The 12,270-nt window shown below is 30.3% G+C and overlaps 3 protein-coding genes across 3 annotated transcripts; 2 read left to right on the forward strand and 1 right to left on the reverse strand.

The window, feature by feature from the left end:
• The first annotated feature begins 195 nt into the window (after positions 1-195).
• Positions 196-1,794, forward strand: LOC114167311 (glucan endo-1,3-beta-glucosidase 14-like). Its single transcript, XM_028052364.2, has 3 exons — positions 196-348; positions 433-1,466; positions 1,577-1,794. Exons 1-3 carry the CDS (start codon positions 285-287, stop codon positions 1,643-1,645), a joined length of 1,167 nt encoding a protein of 388 aa, XP_027908165.1. The 5' UTR covers positions 196-284; the 3' UTR covers positions 1,646-1,794.
• Positions 1,795-3,265: 1,471 nt separating this feature from the next.
• LOC114165703 (umecyanin-like) lies at positions 3,266-4,137 on the forward strand. Its single transcript, XM_028050268.2, has 2 exons — positions 3,266-3,518; positions 3,618-4,137. The coding sequence occupies exons 1-2, from the start codon at positions 3,335-3,337 to the stop codon at positions 3,974-3,976; spliced, it is 543 nt and encodes a 180-aa protein (XP_027906069.1). The 5' UTR covers positions 3,266-3,334; the 3' UTR covers positions 3,977-4,137.
• Positions 4,138-6,284: 2,147 nt separating this feature from the next.
• LOC114166312 (protein LURP-one-related 5-like) lies at positions 6,285-7,397 on the reverse strand. Its single transcript, XM_028051023.2, has 2 exons — positions 7,057-7,397; positions 6,285-6,926 (listed from the first exon to the last, which is right to left on the reverse strand). The coding sequence occupies exons 1-2, from the start codon at positions 7,279-7,281 to the stop codon at positions 6,492-6,494; spliced, it is 660 nt and encodes a 219-aa protein (XP_027906824.1). The 5' UTR covers positions 7,282-7,397; the 3' UTR covers positions 6,285-6,491.
• Between the last annotated feature and the right edge of the window lie 4,873 nt (positions 7,398-12,270).

The raw sequence follows: 12,270 nt of genomic DNA on the forward strand, positions 1-12,270 counted from the left end.
ATGTTCTAACTCTCTCTAAACAACCTTGTTTTATGTTACACTCATCTTTTGTTTAAGGCCAAGAATCTTATTCAGATATTTTCCTCATCATCTTTTGCCAAAAAGCTTCGAATCTTTAGTTTATGGCATTCCTGGACGAAAAGTTTTGCATCACCGCCAGGTTTCCCTGTCATTTCTTCACCAACCATGTTACGTTATTCAATTACATATTACAGGAACAACCCACACCATTTCTATCACTGGAATGCTCTTTCATTCTTAATATCCTCACACCACATCGTACCATGTTCTCTCACTCTTCTTCCTTCTTTCTCTGCCTTCTCTTCTTCTCCGTAACACTTTCTCACGGTCTGTGTTTTTCTCTTTCTCATCTCATGTTTTCATGTTTGTTTTTCTTGATAACATGTTTTTTCATGTTGTTGTGTGGTGCAGTTTTAGGGGATAAAGTGTTTACTGGAACGTATGGAGTGAACTATGGAAGGATTGCAGATAATCTACCTTCTCCTCAGAGTGTGGTTACTCTTCTGAAAGCTGCAAAGATCAGAAACATCAGAATCTATGATGCTGATCATCAAGTTCTCAGTGCCTTCAAAGGGTCAGGGATTGGAATCATCATTGGGCTACCAAATGAGTTTCTGAGAGATATAAGCCAGGGAGAGGATCGTGCCATGAACTGGATCAAAGAAAACGTTCAGCCATTTCTTCCAGGAACAAGAATTCGTGGCATTGCAGTGGGGAATGAAATACTTGGAGGTGGAGACATGGAACTGTGGCAGGTTTTGCTTCCAGCAGCTAAAAATGTTTACACTGTACTCGCTAGGCTCAATCTGGCACATCAAATCCAGGTTTCAAGTCCACATTCCGAGGCTGTGTTCGCAAACTCATACCCTCCATCTGCATGCACTTTCAGGGACGATGTTCTTCCTTTCATGAAGCCCCTTCTGCAATTCTTCTCACAAATTGGCACTCCTTTCTACATCAATGCATACCCCTTCTTGGCCTACAAGAATGACCCTCAACACATCGACATAAACTACGCTCTCTTCAAGAAAAATCCAGGGATTTACGACGCCAAGACCAAACTGCACTACGACAACATGTTCATGGCTCAAATCGATGCTGCTTATGCAGCCTTGGAGAAGGTTGGGTTTGAGAAAATGGAGGTCATTGTTTCGGAAACTGGTTGGGCCTCTCGTGGTGACGACAATGAAGCTGGTGCAACGGTGAAAAATGCAAAGACTTATAACAAAAACTTGAAGAAGCTGTTGATGAAGAAAAAGGGTACCCCTTATAGGCCTAAGATGGTTGTGAGAGCTTATATTTTTGCCTTGTTTAACGAGAATTTGAAGCCTGGTCCAACTTCTGAGAGAAACTTTGGATTGTTCAAACCAGATGGTAGCATTGCTTATGATATAGGTTTCACAGGACTCACTTCATCAGCAACCTCGTCCTTTGTTTCCTTCAAGGTATGTTTGCTCTTACACTTTGTCTTATTACTGATATGAATTGGTTAACTCAGTATGAACATAAATGGTAGAAAGTGATGCTGATGATGCAGAAAATGATGCATTTGCAGGGTGTTGGATCTTTATATGTAATGGTTTCTGCAAGTTGTGCGGCTTTTCTTCTTCTTGTAGCGTTATAAGCAATCATAAGATTGAATGTACAAGTGAACTCAATGATTCTTTGGATGTAACAATTTTCAGAACTCACGAGCTATTCAAATTGTGGAAATTCCGAAGTATAGATATCTGGTTAACCTTTTTTATATATATTATATTATATATACACTCACCAACCAAGTATTAATGTTTTTTTTTTTTTTCAATGTTGATGTGATTTTAAATCACCTATATATATATATATATATATATATATATATATATATATATATATATATATATATATATATATATATATATATATATATATATAATCTCACTTCTTATTCCTTTCTTTCGAATCTCTTAACGTGTTTTTTTATACAATTATTTCTTTAAAAAATCAATGTTTTTTCCACTTTTAGTTCCTTTGTTTTACACTTGATAAAAAAAAACTATTATGCATAATAGAATAATTTCAAATAAATAAAAGGAAAAGAGATAAAAATAAATGAATGAAACATGATATCATAATAATTTAATGAAACATAAATTACCTTAAAAAGATTATGCATAGCAGTTTTATAGGTATGTAATTAGTTGATTTGTCGTACATAAACCACTTAAATTATTAAAACTTTAATTAATATTATTTGTCTATTTATTTTAGCAATATAGTATGTTAATTGCGTTGGGTTTGAATTTGAAAAAATAACACTGCACAAAATTTTGATCGGATGATAAAAAGTATTATAAATATCACCTTTGAACCTTTATTTATTTATTATGTATTATACTTATCCAAAATAATTATTTTCTAAATACATTATATTATTTAATGACTAATGTCAATCCTTTAGATTTACATCTTCATGAAATTTGAAACATTCAAAGTTATTGTATAAAATCACCGAATTATTGTATTACATACAACTTTGTAGACCATACATTCAAAGTTATACCTTGCGAAATTCATTAAAAATGTATAAAAGTTTACTATGATAAAAGAAAATAGAGTTAATTGTAAAAGATAATATTAAAATTTGAAACATTTGGCTTAACGTTATTATTAATTATGTAAAAGCGAATTTCGATTTTCACTTAAATGCAACAGAGAAAAAAATGAGAAAAAAAATAAATAAATGTTCGTGGTTGGTACGTGAAGACTTTGAACTATTGCGTAACGAGCAAGGCCAAAGAGTGGCGTCTCCACCGGTGCGGCTACCACCAACCCACGCGCTAAGCATATAATTTTAATTTTTCATCATATAAATTTTTAACGAAAAGAAAAAACTACTTCTGTCTAAACTTTGACAGAAAAAATAAAATAATAAAAAATATTATAATCCGATTAAATAAAAGACGTTTTATAAGTTGTTTCACTAAGTAACGTAAAATCAATCATTAATATTTAGCCCATAAAAATATATTAAAGATCTCATTTCAATTAAGAAAATAATAATTATATATATATATATATAAGAACATTATTTTTTAAATCAATTTTACCTAATTTTGAATTAATTTGGTTGAATTCTAAGAAACTAAAATATTTTCCTCTGTTTGGATTCCAACAAAGTCAAGTTCATTTTTCTTGTAACTTTGATTTCTCCCTCTATTTATAGCTTAGCTTTGGTTCTCAAAACACTTCAACCACAAACACAACCACCTTTGTCACTGTTCTTTTCGCTAGACTCTGCACCAACAAAACATATTTTGCAAGAATTTTGAACATGAACAACATGGTTACTTCCCTCTGTCTCAGTGTAATGGTGTCTATTTTAATGTTTGTACATTACACAGAGGCACAGAGAGTGTTCATTGTCGGAGATGGCACTGGTTGGACAACTCCACAAGATCCCTCCACATACCAAACTTGGGTTTCCGACAAAACTTTTGCAGTCGGAGATATTCTATGTAAGTCTTCGATTCGTACCATGATTTTACCGTAATTGTCTCCATGTTTGAAACACCGTGAAAAATTATAAACAAAAAATAATTTTTTTTTTTTTTCAGCCTTCGATTTCCAAAGAGCACAGCATAACGTGGTTGCAGTGCCGGAAGAATCGTATACTTCGTGCTCTTCCGCTAATCCTATACGTACATATACCACGGGTCCGGTCAACGTTACCCTTACCACAGCCGGTCAACATTACTACATCTGTAGCATCGGTCAACACTGTACACGTGGACAGAGGTTAGCCGTCAATGTCTCCGGCTCCGGCCTGCCACCTTCCGCCGCCGTTTCACCGGGCTCCAACACCACTCCACCACCACCACCTTCGTCTCCGGCAGCTACTTTTTCCTCTGCCTCCATTCCCTTCTTTCTCTTCTTATCCGCGTTCATTTTAGTGATTTTTGGACATAATGCATGAAGTGTTCGATGTGATTTATGAGTGTGACCTACTAATACATATTTGTTTACAATGTTGTAGTTGTAGTATTTTTTATTATAGTTTGATCAATAAAAAACTTTTATGGTTTCAAATTTAGCTCAAAAGTAATGGTTGATGTAAATACATAAATTACATGCTCAATTAGTCAAAAGTTTGATTTAATTGTGGTGGTTCACAAATATGAGATTAATCAAAGCTCAAAACAATCTGGGTCAATTTAGTTAAGCCATTTATGAATGCTTATTTTTCTCGTAGATATTATTAGGATTGAATAATATTCATATAATTTATAAACTTTAGTTATAAGTTATTTTGAGAAATTATTGAAATAGATTTTATATAGCTTGTTGATAAATTCTAAGTCATTTATAACATAAAAGTTAAAAGGGTATGAAAGAAGAAAATCTTCTTCTACATGGTTTGGGAAGAAATTTTGTAACTACATTAAATGCGTTTTATTTTTGCAGAGTAACGATATTGAATTTTAAAACTTTTTTTTTTCGTTAGATAGTAAGTCCTTTCATGACTTCATTTTAAAGTTATTTAAATCGAATCTATAACAATTGATGTGACTGATTCTTATATTTAAGAAACCAAAATTTATTTTTGGTTAAAATACTCCTTTAGTCCTTGTTTTGGTTCAAAAATCTCAAATTAGTCCTCATATTTTAATTGATCTCAATTTCATCCTCATATTTGTAATTGAATATTAAATCAGGACAATCGATAACGGTGTTAAATTTTGTAACGTTAACTTGATTTTGAATTTCTGACGTTAAATGATGTAATTAGGGATTGGATTGGGAAAATCAGTAAGTGCGGGAATGCAAACCCCGTGAGCGTGGACGAAGGTGAGGTCGATCATGGTCGGAGGTGAGAGCGAGTGCAATCGGAGGTCAGAGCGTTCATTGTGGTCGTGGTCGAGCGCCAGTTTAAAGGTAAGTACGAGTTGTTGTAGTTGAATATGAGAGGGAGACATTACCGGTGCAAACAAAGCAAAACAGAGGAGACGAGAAACCTTCCGCACCCTCTTTCAAACACTTACACTCTCTCAATATTATCTCTTCTTACAAGTGAAAACAACAATGGCTGTTTACTGTGCTAACCACAACTCAATGACACTTAAGAATGAACATTACAGTCACATCATTACATATAAACGTCGTTTGCTAGCAGTTAACGATTGCCCTGATTTAATACTCAAATACAAAAATGAGGACGAATTTGAGATCAATTAAAATACGATGACCAATTTGAAATTTCTAATCCAAAACGATAACTAACAGAATATTTTAACCTTTATTTTTTGATCAAAAAGAGAAAATTAATAAACTCGAAGTAAAAGTTTGAGTGGGTGTTTGGGCAACAAGCCCACCATGAGTAATTTTTAATTTATGGCCCAACAAAAATTCTAGTTATGAACATTCTGTACATATAAAAATTGGCACTTACTGAGAATATGATTCTTGAATTTAAAACAAAATTTTTCAGAAAGAGGACTTAATATGGTCCTTACATAAAATGGTTTTGTGCTCTAGTGTAAAAGTGGCTATAGACATTGTAATACACAGAAAAATAACTTCAAAACCTTTGTTTATCTATATACTAATAAAATCATATCTATAAACTTTTATATCTATCATTTTAAATGAAGCAACATCATATCTCAAAATAGTAAATTTAGTTAACTAAACTGTTATAGCTTTGATATTTTAATACATTCTTAGTTGTATGTATTTTTTATTTATTTAAAATTTGATTCGAATCTTAATTGTTTATGTATTGCATTTCGACACATGTATGATTGAGACATTTTTGTTTCTTTAGCTAAGAACCAAGTAAGACATTGTTACAGTATCTTATTTGAATGTCATACTAATTTTTTTTTTAAATCAACTTAATACAAATTATTAAACTGATTAAGACCGTAACGAAAATAAGAAATATTGGTTGAGATCAAATAAACTTATAAATAAGAAACACTTATGAATAATTAAACTGAAAATTAAATAAATTTTTGGATAAATTAAAACTAAGAGATTAAAATTGTAAAAAAGAATTCGAATATCAATATTGCAGACAACTACAATAATGTCGAAGAAATTAGGACCAAAATTACAAATTTTATAAATACATTAAATTTTATTTTCTCATAAAATTTAAATTTTATTCGATTATTTAGATCTATTTACACCTTGTTGGCAAAATTTTAAAGTTATTATAATAATAATAATTATTATTATTATTATTATTCCGCAATATAATATAGGACAAATTAAGACAGAAATTTAGGATGAGGTTATCTTTGTGTTATTTGCATATGAAAATAATGTACTACATTGGCAAGTGATTTCATCCACAACATCATCATTATTACTTTTTTTTCTTAAAAAAAAAAAGAAAAAAAAAGAGAGAAAACCCTTTTCAAGGGAACACTCCAACCAACTAACCATGAGTGAGTATAACGTCAGCATCAGAAAAACACGCAATTCTCTCAAACTGGAAGAGGTGAAACTAGTCCCGGATCTTCTGCGGCAGAGTGCACCACAAGATCTTCCGTTCTATCCACAAAGTAATTCTCACCGTTCATCTCATCAAGCACCAAAACCAATCCCATGGCAAAGGCCGCATCAAAACCAGGCTTCACGCAAAGCCAAAACACTTCCTTCCCCAGCATAACACTGGTGGTGGGGTCCACCTTGCGACGAATCTCAGCCACCACTTCCTTCGCCGCATTCAAAACCTTGCACCACCGCTGCCGGAAACACCCTTCGATCAGGTACTCCACACCATCCCTATCGTACACCTCCACCGCCACGCTCGTCCTCGACCGTCCGATGATCGACGATCTCTTCACGCTGAAAACGGCTATATCTCCCTCCCTTCTCTCCCCTCTGAACCCTTCCCACCGTTGATGAAGACTCGGTTTCTGCCGATTCAATAACAAACGCTTCAGTCATAAATAAAAGAACACAAAACAGAGAAATCGGTGTTCTTTGAATTGAAAGAGCAACATAGAAACATGTGACCTGGTAGAAAGCAAAAAAAGAAGGTTGTACCTTTCGGCGCAGAGTAAGAAGAGAACGGCCATTGGGATCCATGAGAACAAGCTCGTCTTTGTCACGTGCGCGTGGCCCATAGGAGTCGAAGCGGAAAACGAGTTGACCCTTGGAATCATATACAGCGAAACCATCTCCGTTGAAGAAGAGAGAGGTTTTAAGCACTGTGAGGTTCCTCTCTTCATTGCTAACGTACACTTCTTGCACCACCAATTCTTCTCTCATTCTTCTCTCTTCACAATTTCAGAATCTGCAAAAATGGAGAATGGAGAAGAGGACCTGTTCCTTTCACCTTTTCACTCTCCTCTCTCTATATATATACAGTCGGAAAAGCACAATTGAGTTGCAACGGAAAAGGAAAGGTATCATCAATGAACCATACTCATCTTTTTGTTTTTTTTCTTTTGAGTATTTATTTACCACTTCTATACATTAAGGTTAATATTTTATGTGTGGACAACAAAAATATTAAGGTTTCATTTGCTTACGTGTGTGTTTCCTATTGAACCATGTAGATATTTACGTGATTTTCACACTGATACCCCATCTTTATTCTCTATGTTTTCTACTATCTAATCATGATTCTGTCCCATCTTCTTCCTTAATCATAATCTCAAACACATTGATTAAGAGATTAAAACAAATAAATAAATCATTACAATTTTGCCATTTGAAATTGAATACCATAATTAACAATTTTAACCAATTTTAATTACTTGATATTTATCAGAGGAAGGATTAAATATGATTTTGTTCCTTTAATTTTTAGTAAATTTTAGAATTAGTCTATTTTGAAATTTTGAACTAATTTAGTTTTTCATTTTTCGAAATACGTAGATTTAGTACTTTTAATCAAATTTTGTTAAATTTATTTGATGTTTCGTACGCATTTTAAAATTGTGTTCGAGTTGTTTATACGGTATGACACATTTTTGCTTTAATGTTAAGTCAAATACTATTATGAAATGTGCTTGAAATATCAAATAAACTTAACAAAATTGAATTAGAAAGACTAAATCAACATATTTTGATAGATAAAGAACTAAATTAGTCCAAATTTTAAAATTCACTAAAAATTAAGGGACTGAAAACATATTTAACACTTAAAATGATTATAAGTTCACTATACAAAATACTACTTAAATAAAATATGATCACGTGTGCCATTTTCTTCTATGTAAACACAGAAGCCAGAGTAGCTATCTTTATCATACTGATATTATACACGTCTATTATTCCCACGTTTATGTATAATCGTATACTTTTTATTATTCCCTTGTATTATATATACAACATATATACATAATATATATGTTACGTTGCTTTTGACCTGACGCCTTTAAAGAAAGCGTTTTTTGAAAAAAATAATGTTGTCGGTGTACACTAATTAACTTCATTTTAATTATAATCCTCTAAAAATGAAATAAAAGCAATAGTAGTTAAAATGTCGAAGTGATAGATGAGAAAGATAAACAAAAGAGACGTTAACAAGTTACTAAAATTTGTGGGCGTTACTATTAGTCATTTATGAGCAATAGTCTTTTAAATTTATTACACAAAGAGAGACAGGTAGAAGTATTTAACCTTTTTATTATATATATATATAACACGGAATATTTATGCTATTGGAACTGTGTAATTTTAGGAGAAAATACGAAGATTGACGAAATTAAAGTGAGTTGTGTACTTCAAGCTTAAAAATTATAGTTAATATCAGTATTTTAATTGCTTTAAAAAATATATTTTGATTTATGAAAAAAGTTTGGTTAATTTTGTTTTTAATTTTCTTATTCTAATGTGTTTTTAATGTGTTTAATGTGTTTTTTTTTCACGGAAACTTCAAAGATTACTAATTCCAAAATTTGGGTATTTATACACTTTAATATGTCATTTTAAAAGATGCACTTATTAATTTAAACTTATTACAATATACATATAACGTAGAATTATATTTTTTAATAGTCTCACATATATATTTGATTTTAGGAATCTTTGTAAATTCAATTTAATAAAGTTGAATCGAAAAAACAAGTCAATTGAGTTAATTCGTCTTTTACATAGCTTCTGAAACTCATTAATCACTACTCTGTCAATTTTGTTTTGAATTTTTTTCATAAGAAATACTTACACATTTTATTGTAAAATAATTTTGTAAGAAATTGTTAATTTTATTGCAGAGTAATTTGTATAAAACACTTTTTTATAAAAAAAAATTGTAAAAAATGCTTACAAATTTTATAATCTTGTAGAAAATAATTATTTACAAAAGAATTACTTGTCAATTAAAATTCTTAGAAAAAATAAAAAAAGTTTTTTCTTATAAATTTTCTCATGAAATATGAAAATTTTAGTAGGAAATGTAAAATGAATATTTGTATTATAGTTTTGTAATATTTTGCATTGGTCTTGGCATTAGCATTCTATTGGCACCAATAATATTTTTTACTTAGTTGAGCTAGTTTTAATTAACAAATCATCGTATGAAAAGAATTGATTATGTTCGTGGATTTCTAAGGTGACAAATATTCTCAAACATCATTTTAGAAATGTTATAAAATTTTAGTGAGGCAATAATAAGGTTTTTATTATTATTTTTTATTTAATTCGGTGGCATTTGTAGGTTGTGGGCACAGGTTGGAGGAAATAAAGGAGTCGAAAAATCTCCACCACCAATTTTTGTACGTAGTTCTTTTAATGCAAAAAAGAGACAAAAAGAAACTAATGCGTGGCTTTTTTTTTTTTTACCAAGTAGTGATAACATTTGTATATATGAAAAAAAATAGTATATTTAGTGGCAAAATATCATTTGATTTGGAAAAGGAGTTAGGAGTTGTCATTTATCACAATTTATCAAAAAATTTATTAGTCTTATCTAATATATGAATTGGGTGGCGTTTGGATTTGGATTTTTATCAAATTTAAGAAAACTCCAAAATAAAAATCTTCAAAGAAACTTGAGAAGCAGAATCACTATCTAGATATTTATTTGTTCCAAGAAATTGTTATGCTATTTTCATTATGATCCATATTTAACTAAGGACAGAAAAATATAGGAAGTGTATACGTTTACTCAATTAAGTTAGTCAATTATTTAGTACAGAAATGGATAATATCTTTTTGGTAAGTTCGGTATACTTAAACTAATTTCCAAACTTCTCCAAACCTGATGATGATCTATCTCTATGTAATTTGAGTTGGATTTTAAAGAAATTTCTAATATGGTATCAGAGACAGGTTAAAGCATATCCTAACGAATTTTTTTGGACATTTTGTTCCACCTGCTATCTCAGACTGCTATCCAACCACTCATTTCTAGTCGCACGCATGAAATGAATATACCTCGACATGAGAGGAGGGGTTGGAAGTCCAACATCGACTAGAGATAAGACAATTTCATAATATATAAATGAGGTGCAAACCTCACCTTATAAGCTGATTTTGTGAGGTTGACTTAGACTTAAAGTCCACTTCTTAACAATTAACTTGTTGGAACAATATCTACATGCATATTGTTTATTTTAGACCTCGAGTTCTAAACTATATAAGACTATTAGATGCCATAGATACATTTTTCATTGGAAAAACCTATTTTATAACATGCTACATTCTTAATTAAAATTGAAAAAAAAAAATAAATTGATTCGAAACATGGTTAATTTTTTTATTTTTTTTCAAATTTCATGAGTGGTGGAAGTGAGTATAGTATAGTTTGTTGGCTAGGTCGGAAAGTTGCCATCACCACCACACAAATTCAATCTATGAATTCCAAATTCTAAGCTAAGTTTGTGAAGAAAAGTATATAGCATATGATGTAATGCGACACTATATATGATTCCATTTTCCATAGTCAAAAAACACGATCCACCGTCCTCACTCCCTCACCCACACAACTTCTTTTCATTTTTTTTTTCTGCTTTCTTAGGATATATTGTGTTTATAATATTTAATGTGAACATAATCATCCCATATAATATAAAATTAATTAAAAATAGTAAAATTTAGAATTGAAGTTATGAAAATGTGTGTAGGTACATCAATTTTTTTTCTACTTTTATAATGTTTAATTATATAAAACGATAGTTTATATTAAAATAAAAAGTAAAATTATAATTATGTATAATAGTTATAAAATATTTTAGTTTTTATTAACCATATAATAAAAATATTTTTAATCTGGATAATCCTTTTTCTATATGAAAAGTTAAAAGAATTGGTTAACCAATATAAATATACTAATGGTTTCTACTTTCAATTTATTAAAAATTAATTATTGCTTTTGGGCTCTACCTTGTTCTTTGTATTAATTAATATAAACAGAGGCAACATTTCCAGAATATATCAAAGTGTTTATCGTTACATTTAGTTATTTAATATAAAATGTAAATCTGTGACACCAAACGCTCCATTCTACTTGGTAATTGTTGGTACACAATTCCAAAATGCCGTAGGTTCGAATCCTTGCGGTGGATGGTAGTGTGGTGGTGTGTGATAAGGAAACATGAACCCTATATGGTGATGATGATGAAACCGTATAAAACATGAGGTATTACATAATACCTCTCTTTTTTTTATATATATATATTTTTTACACAGTAAGTGTTCTTCTAAAAAAAGGAAAACTATTTTTAACAATATTGTAATGGTTGATAATATCACTTAAAAATTTCCTTCCAAAATCAAACCCACTTAAATCATATAACAGTAAACTAGGCATCATATTTAAGGATATATATAATGTTTGAATTAATTAATTACAACATATTTAGTAAAATCATATAATAAGTGAATGACAGTGTGTGTTGTAATAGGTGCAATGTATGTGGTCTCATAACTACAACGATTGTGACAGTAACTCCAATCTCAATTTAAAACATTAAGACTTTCTTGAAATATATGTATGACCAGATCACTATATTGTAGCCATCTGCATATGCAACTTTCTGACATGCAAAAGACAAACTATAAAGCTTTAGCTAAAATGCAATATAAATATATTACAACCTCTCGTTCAAATTTCTATTGCATCAAATTTTAGTAAGTAATTTGATTTAAATTGTACTTTAAAAATACGTTTTTTTTTTATTTTAAAAAAATTGTTTTAAGTAATTTTATTTAAAATTAGAAAATAAAAATAGAATATAAAAATATATGGGATATTTATGGATTCTACATATAATTATATAAAATATTTTAATACAAAATATTTATCAAAGT

Source organism: Vigna unguiculata, chromosome 10 (assembly GCF_037176805.1).
Source record: "Vigna unguiculata cultivar grain cowpea cultivar isolate G323 ecotype 2 chromosome 10, ASM3717680v1, whole genome shotgun sequence".
Classification (NCBI taxonomy): Eukaryota; Viridiplantae; Streptophyta; class Magnoliopsida; order Fabales; family Fabaceae; genus Vigna; species Vigna unguiculata.

Excerpts from the sequence above, each read along its gene's own strand:
- LOC114166312 (XM_028051023.2), bottom strand. The coding sequence starts at position 7,281 with ATGAGAGAAGAATTGGTGGTGCAAGAAGTGTACGTTAGCAATGAAGAG. Across the intron at positions 6,927-7,056 it reads TTCTTACTCTGCGCCGAAAG|AAACCGAGTCTTCATCAACG; the intron begins GTACAACCTTCT and ends TTGAATCGGCAG.
- LOC114165703 (XM_028050268.2), top strand. The coding sequence starts at position 3,335 with ATGAACAACATGGTTACTTCCCTCTGTCTCAGTGTAATGGTGTCTATT. Across the intron at positions 3,519-3,617 it reads TGCAGTCGGAGATATTCTAT|CCTTCGATTTCCAAAGAGCA; the intron begins GTAAGTCTTCGA and ends TTTTTTTTTCAG.
- LOC114167311 (XM_028052364.2), top strand. The coding sequence starts at position 285 with ATGTTCTCTCACTCTTCTTCCTTCTTTCTCTGCCTTCTCTTCTTCTCC. Across the intron at positions 349-432 it reads CTCCGTAACACTTTCTCACG|TTTTAGGGGATAAAGTGTTT; the intron begins GTCTGTGTTTTT and ends TGTGTGGTGCAG. Across the intron at positions 1,467-1,576 it reads CGTCCTTTGTTTCCTTCAAG|GGTGTTGGATCTTTATATGT; the intron begins GTATGTTTGCTC and ends ATGCATTTGCAG.